The sequence below is a fragment of the Myxocyprinus asiaticus genome, chromosome 8 (assembly GCF_019703515.2).
Source record: "Myxocyprinus asiaticus isolate MX2 ecotype Aquarium Trade chromosome 8, UBuf_Myxa_2, whole genome shotgun sequence".
Classification (NCBI taxonomy): Eukaryota; Metazoa; Chordata; class Actinopteri; order Cypriniformes; family Catostomidae; genus Myxocyprinus; species Myxocyprinus asiaticus.
The window spans coordinates 5,763,599-5,776,236 of record NC_059351.1 but is presented as its reverse complement, the minus strand read 5'-3'; the positions used below and the strand labels follow the sequence as shown (position 1 = coordinate 5,776,236).

At 37.9% G+C, this 12,638-nt stretch overlaps 1 protein-coding gene across 1 annotated transcript in view; it reads right to left on the bottom strand.

Moving 5' to 3' along the window:
* LOC127445273 (receptor-type tyrosine-protein phosphatase S-like) overlaps positions 1-12,638 on the bottom strand; it is a 102,266-nt gene that overhangs the window by 53,966 nt on the left and 35,662 nt on the right. Inside the window, exon 5 of the mRNA XM_051705209.1 lies at positions 3,624-3,766. Within this exon, the coding sequence (XP_051561169.1) occupies positions 3,624-3,711 (88 nt within the window). The 5' untranslated portion in view covers positions 3,712-3,766. The remainder of the gene's footprint in view (positions 1-3,623; positions 3,767-12,638) is intronic.

The window sequence follows — 12,638 nt, the reverse complement described above, 5'->3', positions numbered from 1 at the left end:
TCTTGGATGGTATGAGGGTGAGTAAACGATGAGAACATTTTCATTTTTGGGTGCACTATTCCTTTAAGGGTTAGATCAGGCAGAAATAGCTCCTTATGATAACAATTGAAGGTTATCACTTTTTACAGTCTATTCTATTAAATTCTGTTCTATTCTAAGAAGACAGCAGACTTGAAAGTGCAAGTTCGATTAGGATGCATTCAAACAGGATGCGTTCTTGCATTCTGTCTGTGTAATTTCTTTTAAACTGTTTGTCTATTTACACATGCAGCAATTTTTTCAGCGTCTTGCACCACGACTGATGCGCTTTTAAGACACTGTGAAGTTCACATCAAGTTCAAGCAATTACATTTATGCAAACACATCTCAAAACTGTTTTTAAATGTGTGTTGCTGTTTTTGAACACAATAATGAGTCCTGAGTGAATACCCCTTTAAAGCAAAGGCACACTTTAAATAATTACCACAATTTACTTTGCTCCAATGTGGAGAAGGACAATAAACCTGACTTTTATTTTGAAAAAAAAAAAAGCATATAACTCCTTTAAAAAATAAGGTTGTATATGTTGCTTTAAAAGTGTTTTAGGGCCTGGGTAGCTCAGCGAGTAAAGATGCTGACTACCACCCCTGGAGTCGCAAGTTCGAATCCAGGGCGTGCTGAGTGACTCCAGCCAGGTCTTCTAAGCAACCAAATTGGCCCGGTTGCTAGGAAGGGTAGAGTCACATGGGGTAACCTCCTCGTGGTCGCTATAATGTGGTTCTCGCTCTCGGTGGGGCGCGTGGTGAGTTGTGCGTGGATGCCGTGGAGAACAGCGTGAAGCCTTCACACGCACTATGTCTCCGCGGTAACGCATTCAACAAGCCACGTGATAAGATGTGCGGACTGACGGTCTCAGACACGGAGGCAACTGAGATTCGTCCGCCACCACTCAGATTGAGGCGAGTCACTACGCCACCATGAGGACTTAGAGCGCATTGGGAATTGGGAGAAAAGGGGAGAAAAAAAAAAGTGCGTCAGAGTTCATACAAAAGATGCAGTGAATTAACCCTTGTAGATGAGTATAAGTGCAGATAATCAGTGTGAATGACGCAGTATGCAGTGGCTGCCTCATCTACTTTGTCTAATCCACAGGATCTGCAGATGATGTCACTCTCCAGTGTATTAATCTGCACTATAACCCACTGACCAACAGGTCTACAATAATGGCATGTTTAACCAACCAAAGGTTAGCTCAGTTTAAGCCAGCACAATGACGTGTGTGTGGGAAATTGTATGTTCGGGTCATCACCCCAGATGATGTGCATTGAAATCTCTTCATCTTCATTTTACATGCTTTAATTCAAAACGCTTTAATCCGCATGTCCGCATAGGCACAGATGAAGTTTACACAAAAGCAAGCCCTCTCTTCTGTTATTATAAAATACAATTACAAGCATTCTGGTAAGAACACAGGGAGAACAATAAACATCCTCTAGGACCATGAATAATTTGATCAGCATTTACACTCTTGACACACAGTATCTCTTTAGTCTTTTCTAGAGAGTAACAGAATGCTGGTCTGATTGTCTTTTTTAATAATATATCATGGTCATCAAATGAAAAGATTAAAATAATGTATTAAATGTTGACGTCATTTCTTTACGTATTCAGTGAAGGCCACAGCTGTCTTTTAAAAGCTGATCTGGACATTGTATGTAGTGAAAGACTCAAATGGAGGATAGTACTAAAATCCATCAAACTGTTTTAGCATTATGAAATTACTTAGCATTTTCAGAAACCGTATTTTTTAAATTATATACCTGCATACTACTTTGTAATAAATAAGCCACAAGAGGCTGTGGTAAAATTATAGAAATTAATATTTGATAAATATCTAGATTTATTAACATAATAATAATATAGTTGATAACACCATGTCCTAAACAGGCATGACGCAACAAAGTGACAAGCAATGAAAGCTATCTCTTTCATGTTAATCTGAGCGATAAGTGACGAATGACACTACATATTGTCAGTCACTTGATTTCTATTTCTACAACGTTGTTAGATAGCCCCGCCCACTCTGAAATCTCATTGGACCAAAGTTCCGTTGCTCATGTGTATAAACATCAAACATGGACAATGACAAATGCTGCTTTCAAGTCCTTCTGGGAAGTTCATACTTACGAGGTCAGAAGTAGTCATACGATGATGATGTGAAGTGCATTCGATGATTTTAGTATAAGAATGTACCAGTTTTGTTATTTCATATTTGTTTCTCTCTTTTTCACTTACAAATACAAGCATTTTTAGAACCAAAACAAAATAAAGTTCAATTGATACGTTATCTATTTATGTTATCATCCCCGTGATGGGAAATATATTTTTGTTGCACACACCTGTTGCCTCATAAACCAGCTAAATGAGTATTATTTTCTGGCAAGCTATTTCCATTAACAGTCCAGAAAATGCATACAAACTAAATTGTACAGTCAAAATCCACAAGTAAAGCTGAAATATTGCCAATACTTATTTGTGTCCGAGTCCGACATAATTCTTTTATCATCACACCCCCAATTGGGGCTCAGAGAAAATATTGAGTTTCCCACTGGTAATAACAACATTTTCGCTTTCAGTGTGGACAGAAAAAATACCTGTCACTGGCATTTTGTTGCGTCACACCTATTATGACATGCAATAAGCCTAACTATAAACTGTTTACAGTTAGGGATGAGAAACGTAGTAATTTGCTGCATTAAAGGAATAGTGCACCCAAAAATTTAAATTCTCTCATCATTTACTCACCCTCATGCCATCCCAGATGTGTATGACTTTCTTTCATCTGCTGAACACAAATGAAGATTTTTAGAAGTACTATATATATCAGCTCTGTGGGTCCATACAGTGCAAGTGAATGGTGACCAGACCTTTGAAGCTCCAAAAAGTAAAGGCAGCATAAAAGTAATCCATACAACTTCAGTGGTCTTCAGAGGCAATATGATAGGTGTGGGTGAGAAACAGATCTATATTTAGGTGCATTTTTACTATAAATCTTCACCTTTGACCAGTCCCGACCAGTAGGTGGCGATATGCATGAAGACCGTGAATCGCCAAAAAAACAAAAGAAGAAGAATGTGAAAGTGAAAGGGAAGATTTATAGTAAAAAAGGACTTAAATATTGATCTGTTTCTCACCCACTCCTATCATATCATTTCTGAAGACATGGATTTAACCACAAGAGTCGGATGGATTACTTTTATGCTGCCTTTATGCACTTTTAGGAGCTTTACATTTCTGGTCACCATTCACTTGCATTGTCTGAAACTACAGAGCTGAAATATTCTTCTAAAAATCTTTGTTTGTGTTTAGCAGAAGAAAGAAAGTCATATCTGGGATGGCATGAGGGTGAGAAAATGATGAGAGCATTTTCATTTTTGGGTGAACTATTCCTGTGTGTTTACTAGCATTATGCAATAGTTTCGAACACGAATCATCCAATCAAAAATTTTAGTCGGAACTAGTTTAATAAGCTACTGTACATTAAAGCATGCCCTTATCCTTGCTGCACATAAAAATAAAATATGAAAAGAGCCAACAATTATTTCCAGCTGCATAGTTTCAGAAGATGTCTGTGTGTTACTCACTTTGTGTATGCGTCAGCTGGAGTACACCCAATAAAATCAGTAGCACCGGCTGATAGGTTCTTCTGTAGATCATATAATCTCTGGCCATCCTCTCATTGGTTGTCTGAGTATGTGGATCACCAAGCTGTTAGTGCACTCATAACCTAAAATACACAAGTGAACAAGCAAACATATCTGTCAGTCATATGTGTAGGCACAGCAGAACAAGACATGTGCAGGTACAATTAGTGCTCTGTGTGTAAGGCTCTCTCTGAGGATCAGATAACAAATTACTGAGTGGTCAATCAATTCTTGAACATATCATTTAACATAGGGCCTTCACTGATACTGAAATGTTACAGGCACAGATGCAGAGAGTAGTCTAGCTTGCATTAAAGGGATAGCTTCTTTCTTCTGTGGAACCCAAAATGTTTTATTTTGCAGAATGTTCACATAGCTCTTCTTTTTATCGGAAGTTATAGGGCACCATAAAAGTAGTCCATATGGCTTGTGTGCTATGTTCCAAGTTTTGTGAATCTTCCCTTTACCATAGCTCTCAAATCTCATTCACGTTCAGGTATATTCAGCTATGGCGCATTAAGGTGCGTTGCGGCAGGTTTGACGTCATTGACATCAAACATCATTGGTTTTCGCATGTCTCGTGACTGATCATGATCGACATCAAACCATGGCCTATTTGAATGTACAATGAAGAAAGTAGTAACCTGCAACTGTTACCTAATTGTCAGGCAAATTTAGTCACATTAAATAACTTCTTAGAACTGAATCAAACCAGTTAATTTATATGTTACCACATAAAGCAAATTTTTTCGATACACTTTTTTTTTTGCAGTGTTCACTAAAACATTTGCTTCATGCGGTAGCAATCTAAATTAACTGGTTTTATTCAAGTCAAAAATAGTACAATAACATCATTTATTACACAGCTCTCTGGAATACTCAATTCTGATTGGTCAATGGCACCATCCAGTGGTCAGATATTGCTCTGTTACAACCGCACATCCGGGGATTCTTCTCGGATCACTGTGCGATCTCTACAAGTAAGCTAACTCAAATCAATGTTTCATGTGCATTTATTTATTTATTTGGCATGTTGTCTTGTGACAGGCTGAATATTGAGGAATCAGACACCAACAGAACTCCGACACAAACCAGAGGTTGATTCCAGCTGTTCAGCGATTTCTTTCTTCTCAAATTACATAATTTCAACGCAAATCAATATTTTTTATGTCCATGTATTTATTTATTTGGTTAGTAGCCATGTAATAAGAGGGATAATGTACAGTCAGCTGGTTGTTATCGCAAAATAAACCCCAGGGGCGGAGCCAAGGGTCACCCCACTCAAAGCCGCATCTCTGCGTCCCGGGCGTCCTGTATCCACTCCTATCCATTTTTCTATCACCATCATTTCATTTTATAGACATTCTGTGGAGATCTCCTTTTGTGTTCGACTTTTAGAATGACATGAAAGTGAGTAAATGATAACAGATTTTATATTTTTGAGTGAACTACTCATTTAATTGACTTCAGAGAACAACACATGTAATTGACCCATTAGTTCTATAACATATTTCTAAGCAATAAAGCCATGTTTTTATGACATTTCTTTAAAATAATAAGCACACACTTTTTCAGCAAAGTTAGCAGGAAAAGTTTTTTTGGAGGTAAAAAATAAAACAGAAAAGCTGATAGTTGGAGGAATAAAAACTGCTGAAAGTAATAAAATCTGTCCTGGTTTCAGGAAAGCAGACATACAGAATTCAGGTTACAACTCTGAGTGAAAAAGTGAAAAACAGCATGGAATATATATATGATAATACATGACAGCTGCAAAAGTTCTCTCTCTCTCTAGCAGGCATAAAACTTACCATAAAGTCAATAATTACAACATCCTGTTCATAAATGTATAATCATACTTCTAAAAGTATTAGAGAGAGAGAGAGAGAGAGAGAGAGAGAGAGAGAGAGAGAGAGAGACAGAAAGTTGAGTTGGGTGGGCAGTAGAACTGCACTAAGTAAAAGTTGCATTAAATATGGATGCTGTGCATGGGTGATTGCCACAGATGGGGGGCGTGTTGGGAATCACTATGGTAACTCTGCCCCCACGAGCACCACGCTTGTCACATCACATTACATCATTAGGAGAGAAAGAGTGGTTGCAGACCCCCTCATCCGTGCTGCCTCCCTCGTCTCCTATCCATATTTAATTCCTCTGCTGCAATCGGAGGCTGCCTTCACTTTTACAGCGCTGAGAGAGAAAAGACCACATGTGTCACTTCCTGTAGGGATTCATGATGATGTAGGGAACGGGGAACGGAGGAGGGCAACAGTGACACATACAAACCCCAAATGTCTGTGTGTGTGTGTGTGTGTGTGTGTGTGTGTGTGTGTGTGTGTGTGTGTGTGTGTGTTTCCCCAAGTCAGGAGCTTATTGTGGAGGAAATGGGTCAATCTGATCTCTGACTCATGTAAAACTGAAGCCCTTCAAACCAATAGACTTACACACACAATTTCAAACACACATACACACCATCTGCCTCATTTGGAAAACACTCCACAGCAGCTTTACACAATCCCTAATACATTATCATCAGGAAAAAACGTACATACAGACAAAGCATATGTAAACAGACACACAGTATTTCCACCAAAGATGCGTCACATCCAAACTTTGGTCTGTATATGTGTTGGGTATGTGTACATACTGTATGCTATTTTGTGAGTGTGTGGGTGTGTTACTGTAGCTATAGTGCTGGGACAAAATTTGTTCATTTGTACAAAACCTCCCTTTCAGGGGCCATTTAGACCAAACACATTTAGACCAACGCAGTGCAATGAATGGAATACAATGCTGGTGATGCATTGTTCAAATTTCTTGTAACTTGACAGTGTCTTAAAAATGTGGCACTCCTGTGCGAGACGCTGATAAAAAGCCAGATTCAGTGTGATGGTCACAGACGTCTGACTAGGGCTTACATAGAAGAAAAATTAAAAAACGTCACAGACAGGTTTGGTGTGAACGGCCCCTAAGCCTAAATTTTTCTTTTTGTTTTGTTTTTTTTGTTTCTAAAAGTGCCAAAAGATTTCCTTTACAGTCAGGTTTAGTCTATAGTAATTATAATTAGCTTTATACAAAAACTCGGGCTGTGTATTTAACGTGTTCATTAAGTGCAATTAATTATCAAAAAGATTATGCTTTAAAAATTAGCGCAATTATTCATGCCCCTTAAAGTGTTCGTAAATTCCATATTAAAAGTACTTATTTTCCTACCATACCCCAAGTAGGTATAGCTGCAGGAGAGACCTCCAAATGGGGGCGGAATCTCCAAAAGAGGGCGTGGTTACTCCAAAAGGGGGCGTCACTTAAAGGTGCACTAATTCTAATCCAGTACACTTTTTGTCAAATTCTGCAAATATCTCCTCACAGTCTGCTAGCTGTCCGTTCTGTGGGTGGGCTGAAACAAAATCTAGTATTTGTACACAGCCCTGGCTCTGTAAATGGAACAAAAACAAAGTGGAAATGACCGATCCACACAACACTACTCCAGCCAATCAGCAACAGGGGGTGGTTCTTGCATGTGCACAGGATGGGGGGTGGGGGCAGAGTGAGAGGGAAATTCATTAGAAGAGCGACGGCAAATCTGGCTGATGCGAACTTTCTAAACTCCAAGGAGGACAAACAGCTGAGAAACAGACCAAGAGAAAAATGTCACATAAACATATACTAAAAAAGGATTATGATAAGTCTAGGGCTAGGAGTTGCGTCAACATCGTCAAGGCTTTTCAGCGTGCATGAATTTGGGGGGCGGAGCTTCCAAAGGAGCACTGAAGAGAGGGGGTGTGTTTGTTTTGGCAGTTGAGTTCGAATATCAACAGTGTTTCTCAGGAATCGCTGAGTGCACCTTAAGGTTAGGGAAAGGGTCAGGTAAGGTGCTCCCTATATCTTCAATGGCGGTTTGGAGTGACCATCTCTTTGTGGAGCAATGCCTGCAATTCAAGCTTGAAGAACGTGTTTTTACGAGCCGCGTCAATAGATGGCAGACAGTGTGCCTCAACAAACCTCACAAGCAGCGCAGTCACCGAATGAGAACCTCTCATTGAGGAAGCACAACAGAATACAGGAATCGTGAGATGCGATTTTCAAAGTTTCCTCTACATTTCATTTGACAGTGTCCTAAAAATATGGCGTTTATGATGCTGAATATCAGTGAGACGCTCAAAACGCATCCGTCTGAGACACGCATATGTACAGTAACAATTACAAATAGCGCAGACAGAACGCAAGAGCACGTTCTGTGAGAACTGGACACACTGATGAACAAACATCAGTGAGTGCAAAACAGATTGCTGTCAAATCAACTGTAGGCTTGTTCAATAATTTGAGAATAAAACAAACAATATATTGAGTTCTTAAGCCACTTTTTGTATTGTCTAATCAATGATTTATTCATCTGCCACAATAATGCAATTAATTTCAAACTGAATTTCAATCCGTATTATATATATATATATACAGGTGCATCTCAATAAATTAGAATGTCGTGGAAAAGTTCATTTATTTCAGTAATTCAACTCAAATTGTGAAACTCGTGTATTAAATAAATTCAGTGCACACAGACTGAAGTAGTTTAAGTCTTTGGTTCTTTTAATTGTGATGATTTTGGCTCACATTTAACAAAAACCCACCAATTCACTATCTCAAAAAATTAGAATATGGTGACATGCCAATCAGCTAATCAACTCAAAACACCTGCAAATGTTTCCTGAGCCTTCAAAATGGTCTCTCAGTTTGGTTCACTAGGCTACACAATCATGGGGAAGACTGCTGATCTGACAGTTGTCCAGAAGACAATCATTGGCACCCTTCACAAGGAGGGTAAGCCACAAACATTCATTGCCAAAGAAGCTGGCTGTTCACAGAGTGCTGTATCCAAGCATGTTAACAGAAAGTTGAGTGGAAGGAAAAAGTGTGGAAGAAAAAGATGCACAACCAACCGAGAGAACCGCAGCCTTATGAGGATTGTCAAGCAAAATCGATTCAAGAATTTGGGTGAACTTCACAAGGAATGGACTGAGGCTGGGGTTAAGGCATCAAGAGCCACCACACACAGATGTGTCAAGAAATTTGGCTACAGTTGTCGTATTCCTCTTGTTAAGCCACTCCTGAACCACAGACAACGTCAGAGGCGTCTTACCTGGGCTAAGGAGAAGAAGAACTGGACTGTTGCCCAGTGTTCCAAAGTCCTCTTTTCAGATGAGAGCAAGTTTTGTATTTCATTTGGAAACCAAGGTCCCAGAGTCTGGAGGAAGGGTGGAGAAGCTCATAGCCCAAGTTGCTTGAAGTCCAGTGTTAAGTTTCCACAGTCTGTGATGATTTGGGGTGCAATGTCATCTGCTGGTGTTGGTCCATTGTGTTTTTTGAAAACCAAAGTCACTGCACCCGTTTACCAAGAAATTTTGGAGCACTTCATGCTTCCTTCTGCTGACCAGCTTTTTAAAGATGCTGATTTCATTTTCCAGCAGGATTTGGCACCTGCCCACACTGCCAAAAGCACCAAAAGTTGGTTAAATGACCATGGTGTTGGTGTGCTTGACTGGCCAGCAAACTCACCAGACCTGAACCCCATAGAGAATCTATGGGGTATTGTCAAGAGGAAAATGAGAAACAAGAGACCAAAAAATGCAGATGAGCTGAAGGCCACTGTCAAAGAAACCTGGGCTTCCATACCACCTCAGCAGTGCCACAAACTGATCACCTCCATGCCACGCCGAATTGAGGCAGTAATTAAAGCAAAAGGAGCCCCTACCAAGTATTGGGTACATATACAGTAAATGAACATACTTTCCAGAAGGCCAACAATTCACTAAAAACATTTTTTTTATTGGTCTTATGATGTATTCTAATTTTTTGAGATAGTGAATTGGTGGGTTTTTGTTAAATGTGAGCCAAAATCATCGCAATTAAAAGAACCAAAGACTTAAACTACTTCAGTCTGTGTGCACTGAATTTATTTAATACACGAGTTTCACAATTTGAGTTGAATTACTGAAATAAATTAACTTTTCCACGACATTCTAATTTATTGAGATGCACCTGTATACACACAGGGTTGGGGATTAATGGAATACATGTAACGGGATAACGTATTTAAAATACAAAAAGTATTCCACTACAGTTACAATTTAAATCATTGGTAATTAGAATACAGTTACATTCAAAAAGTATTTTGATTACTGAAGAGATTACTTTGCATTTTATTGTCATTTGTTTCATTTAATATTTAGTCCTTTCAGATGGAAAACATTTATACATATAAATGATGTGATCCAAAGTGCATTTGAACAGCGGTGAAACACTTTCTTATGATGTGTTACATTCATACGAGCAGACAGAGAAGTAAGTCTGAAGTAAGTTTGGAGCAGAAGAAATAGAAATAAACCTTGTGTAAATTGTCAGCTTTATGCTAAGATAAAATGCTATTTCTAGCCATTTTACATGCACATGTTACCAGGCACGATCATATTTTTTATCAAGTAAATTCACGTTGGATCATAATTTCTTTTTTTCTAGTAAGACCTTTGATATTAGGGCAAAAATCGAATTCTTGATAATAATTTTTTTAATTGTTTTCTTGTAAACATATCTAAAAATCCTTAAAACAAGATCAGTTTGATTGATCTTGTTTTAGAAACAACACTGCATAAGATATTTCGGTTTTTCAGAGAATGTATTTTTAACGTGTATTTTGTCTTACTGTACTGGCAGAGTTTTTATAGTCAAAACAAGTGAAAAAATCTACCAGTGCTGAAGAAGTAATCCAAAGTATTTAGAATACGTTACTGACCTTGAGTAATCTAACAGAATACATTACAAATTACATTTTACAGCATGTATTCTGTAATCTGTAGTGGAATACATTTCAAAAGTAACCCTCCCAACCCTGCGCGCGTGTGTATCTGTGTACCATATGTGTCTGTGGATTCTTTTCCTCTCCCCTGTGTTAGAGCCATACGCTACCCTGCATAATCTGGAAAGAACAGAGATTATTATGATAACCTGATATTTCCTGCCTCAACTCCATTTATGCCAAAAGTCGATAGCTAAGCTTTATGGCTGTCTGACTGCATGAGAGAGAGACAACATTAGAGACACTATAAAAGAAAGCAGACAGCAAGTGTGTAAAGTGTGTATTTGAGAGAGAGAGTGAGAGAGAGAGAGAAGCAGCATCTGAATTACTAATTAAAAATGCAACAAGTCAAATAAATGAAATGTATTACTAAGGAAACGATCACTTTAACACGCACTGACACAATTAGCCTGCAGTTAGGTGATATTTATTCATGATGAGAGGGCTAAAAGTGTGTCATACAGCAGTGAAAACCCAGCAAGTGTGATGAGCTTTTAAACCCTTCTGAATCCACTGATAAAGATATAGTTCAACCAAAAATGAAAAAATTTGTCATCATTTACTCACTCACATAACGTTCAAAACCAGTATGATTTAATGTGAAATGGCCCAAAAATGACCAAAAAAAGCAACATAAAATGAGTTCATACATTACAGACTTTTCTATGTATTATTACTTAGAATTATTCTATATTCTAAGTCTTCTGAAGTCGTGCGATAGCATTGTGTGAGGAAAATACAGGAAGATTTAAGTCGTTATTTGCTGAAAATCTTCCTCTCCACTGTTATATAATATAATACATTATAGCTATTAATAGCAATTCAATTAAAGTTGACCAAAAAGAGAGACATATTTTAAGCATTTAGAAATAAATTGATATTTAACATTTCAATAATTGTTCATGTCATTCATAAGTTTTTAACCTTAAAGGAAATCATATACCGTTATTTTATAATATGATTCCAAGTTAAATATGAACAAATGACTTTTTAATGTTAATGAAGCAAACATACAAATTGTCATACTTCTTAAAGTGTATGACAAATATTCGTCATAATCATGAAGGCCCTAAAACAGACAATTAATCGTCATTATCACAATTAATAGTCAGACAAATGTAATAATTGTGATGGCCCTACACTTTAACGCCTAGTGCCTGCTTTCCTTCCTATTGCACCATTGTGTGTTAATTGCACCAGGCAAACAGTATGGAGTTTTGTACATGAAGTGCAATCTATAATGAGCCTAATGTACATATAGAAAGGAGGCAGGTTTGTGTGGAAAGGAGTGACAGTGACTTAATTACAATACTCAAGACACAGCGCTACTTAAGCACTGATTGCGCCTGCTTAAACTAGATTGCGGGTGGTTAGTGAAAAAGATGCAGGTTTTTGCACTGAAATAACACACGCAAAAGTGTCGCAAATGTTTTTTGCATTTGCCTCTTACAATTTAGTGCACAGATTGTATGGACTATTTTCATGTATTTTTATTTGTTTGTTTGCTTGTTGTTGTTTTGTTTTTTTTTGGTCATTTTTGGAGCTCGACAGCTTCGTATCCCTATTCACTTTCATTGTATGAAAAAGCACAGTGTGAAAATTATGTAAAATAAGTCTACATTATTGTTCCATTGAGGGGGGAAAAAAAAGGTTTTGAACAACATGAGGGTAAGTAAATAATGACAGATTTTTTTTTTTGGTGCAATTGTGAAGCTACATCTTCTATTTTAAACCACATCCCCTGTTGAAAATGGATCCAGAATTATGCAGGATTTTTAATGACTACAATTGAAGCCTCTCTCTATCCAAAGATGAGCCACTAAACTGCCTCTCAAATCCTGTCTGAGTTCACCACACACTCTTATTTTGCTGAACGGTGTCATTTTTAACCATTAAATCAATTTGTGCTCTAAGAGTCTACAGACATGAGCATCAGTTTATAATGGATCTTATTAACAACAGATGGATCTGCCATGCAAGAAATTCTACAGCTGTACTATTAATGCTGTCCAGTACTGATCTCACAGGAATTTTCTCTATTACTGAGCAAATTCCATTTATTCATGCGGAAGATAAAGTAACTTGTTATTCGTCTGTGCATTAGTGAA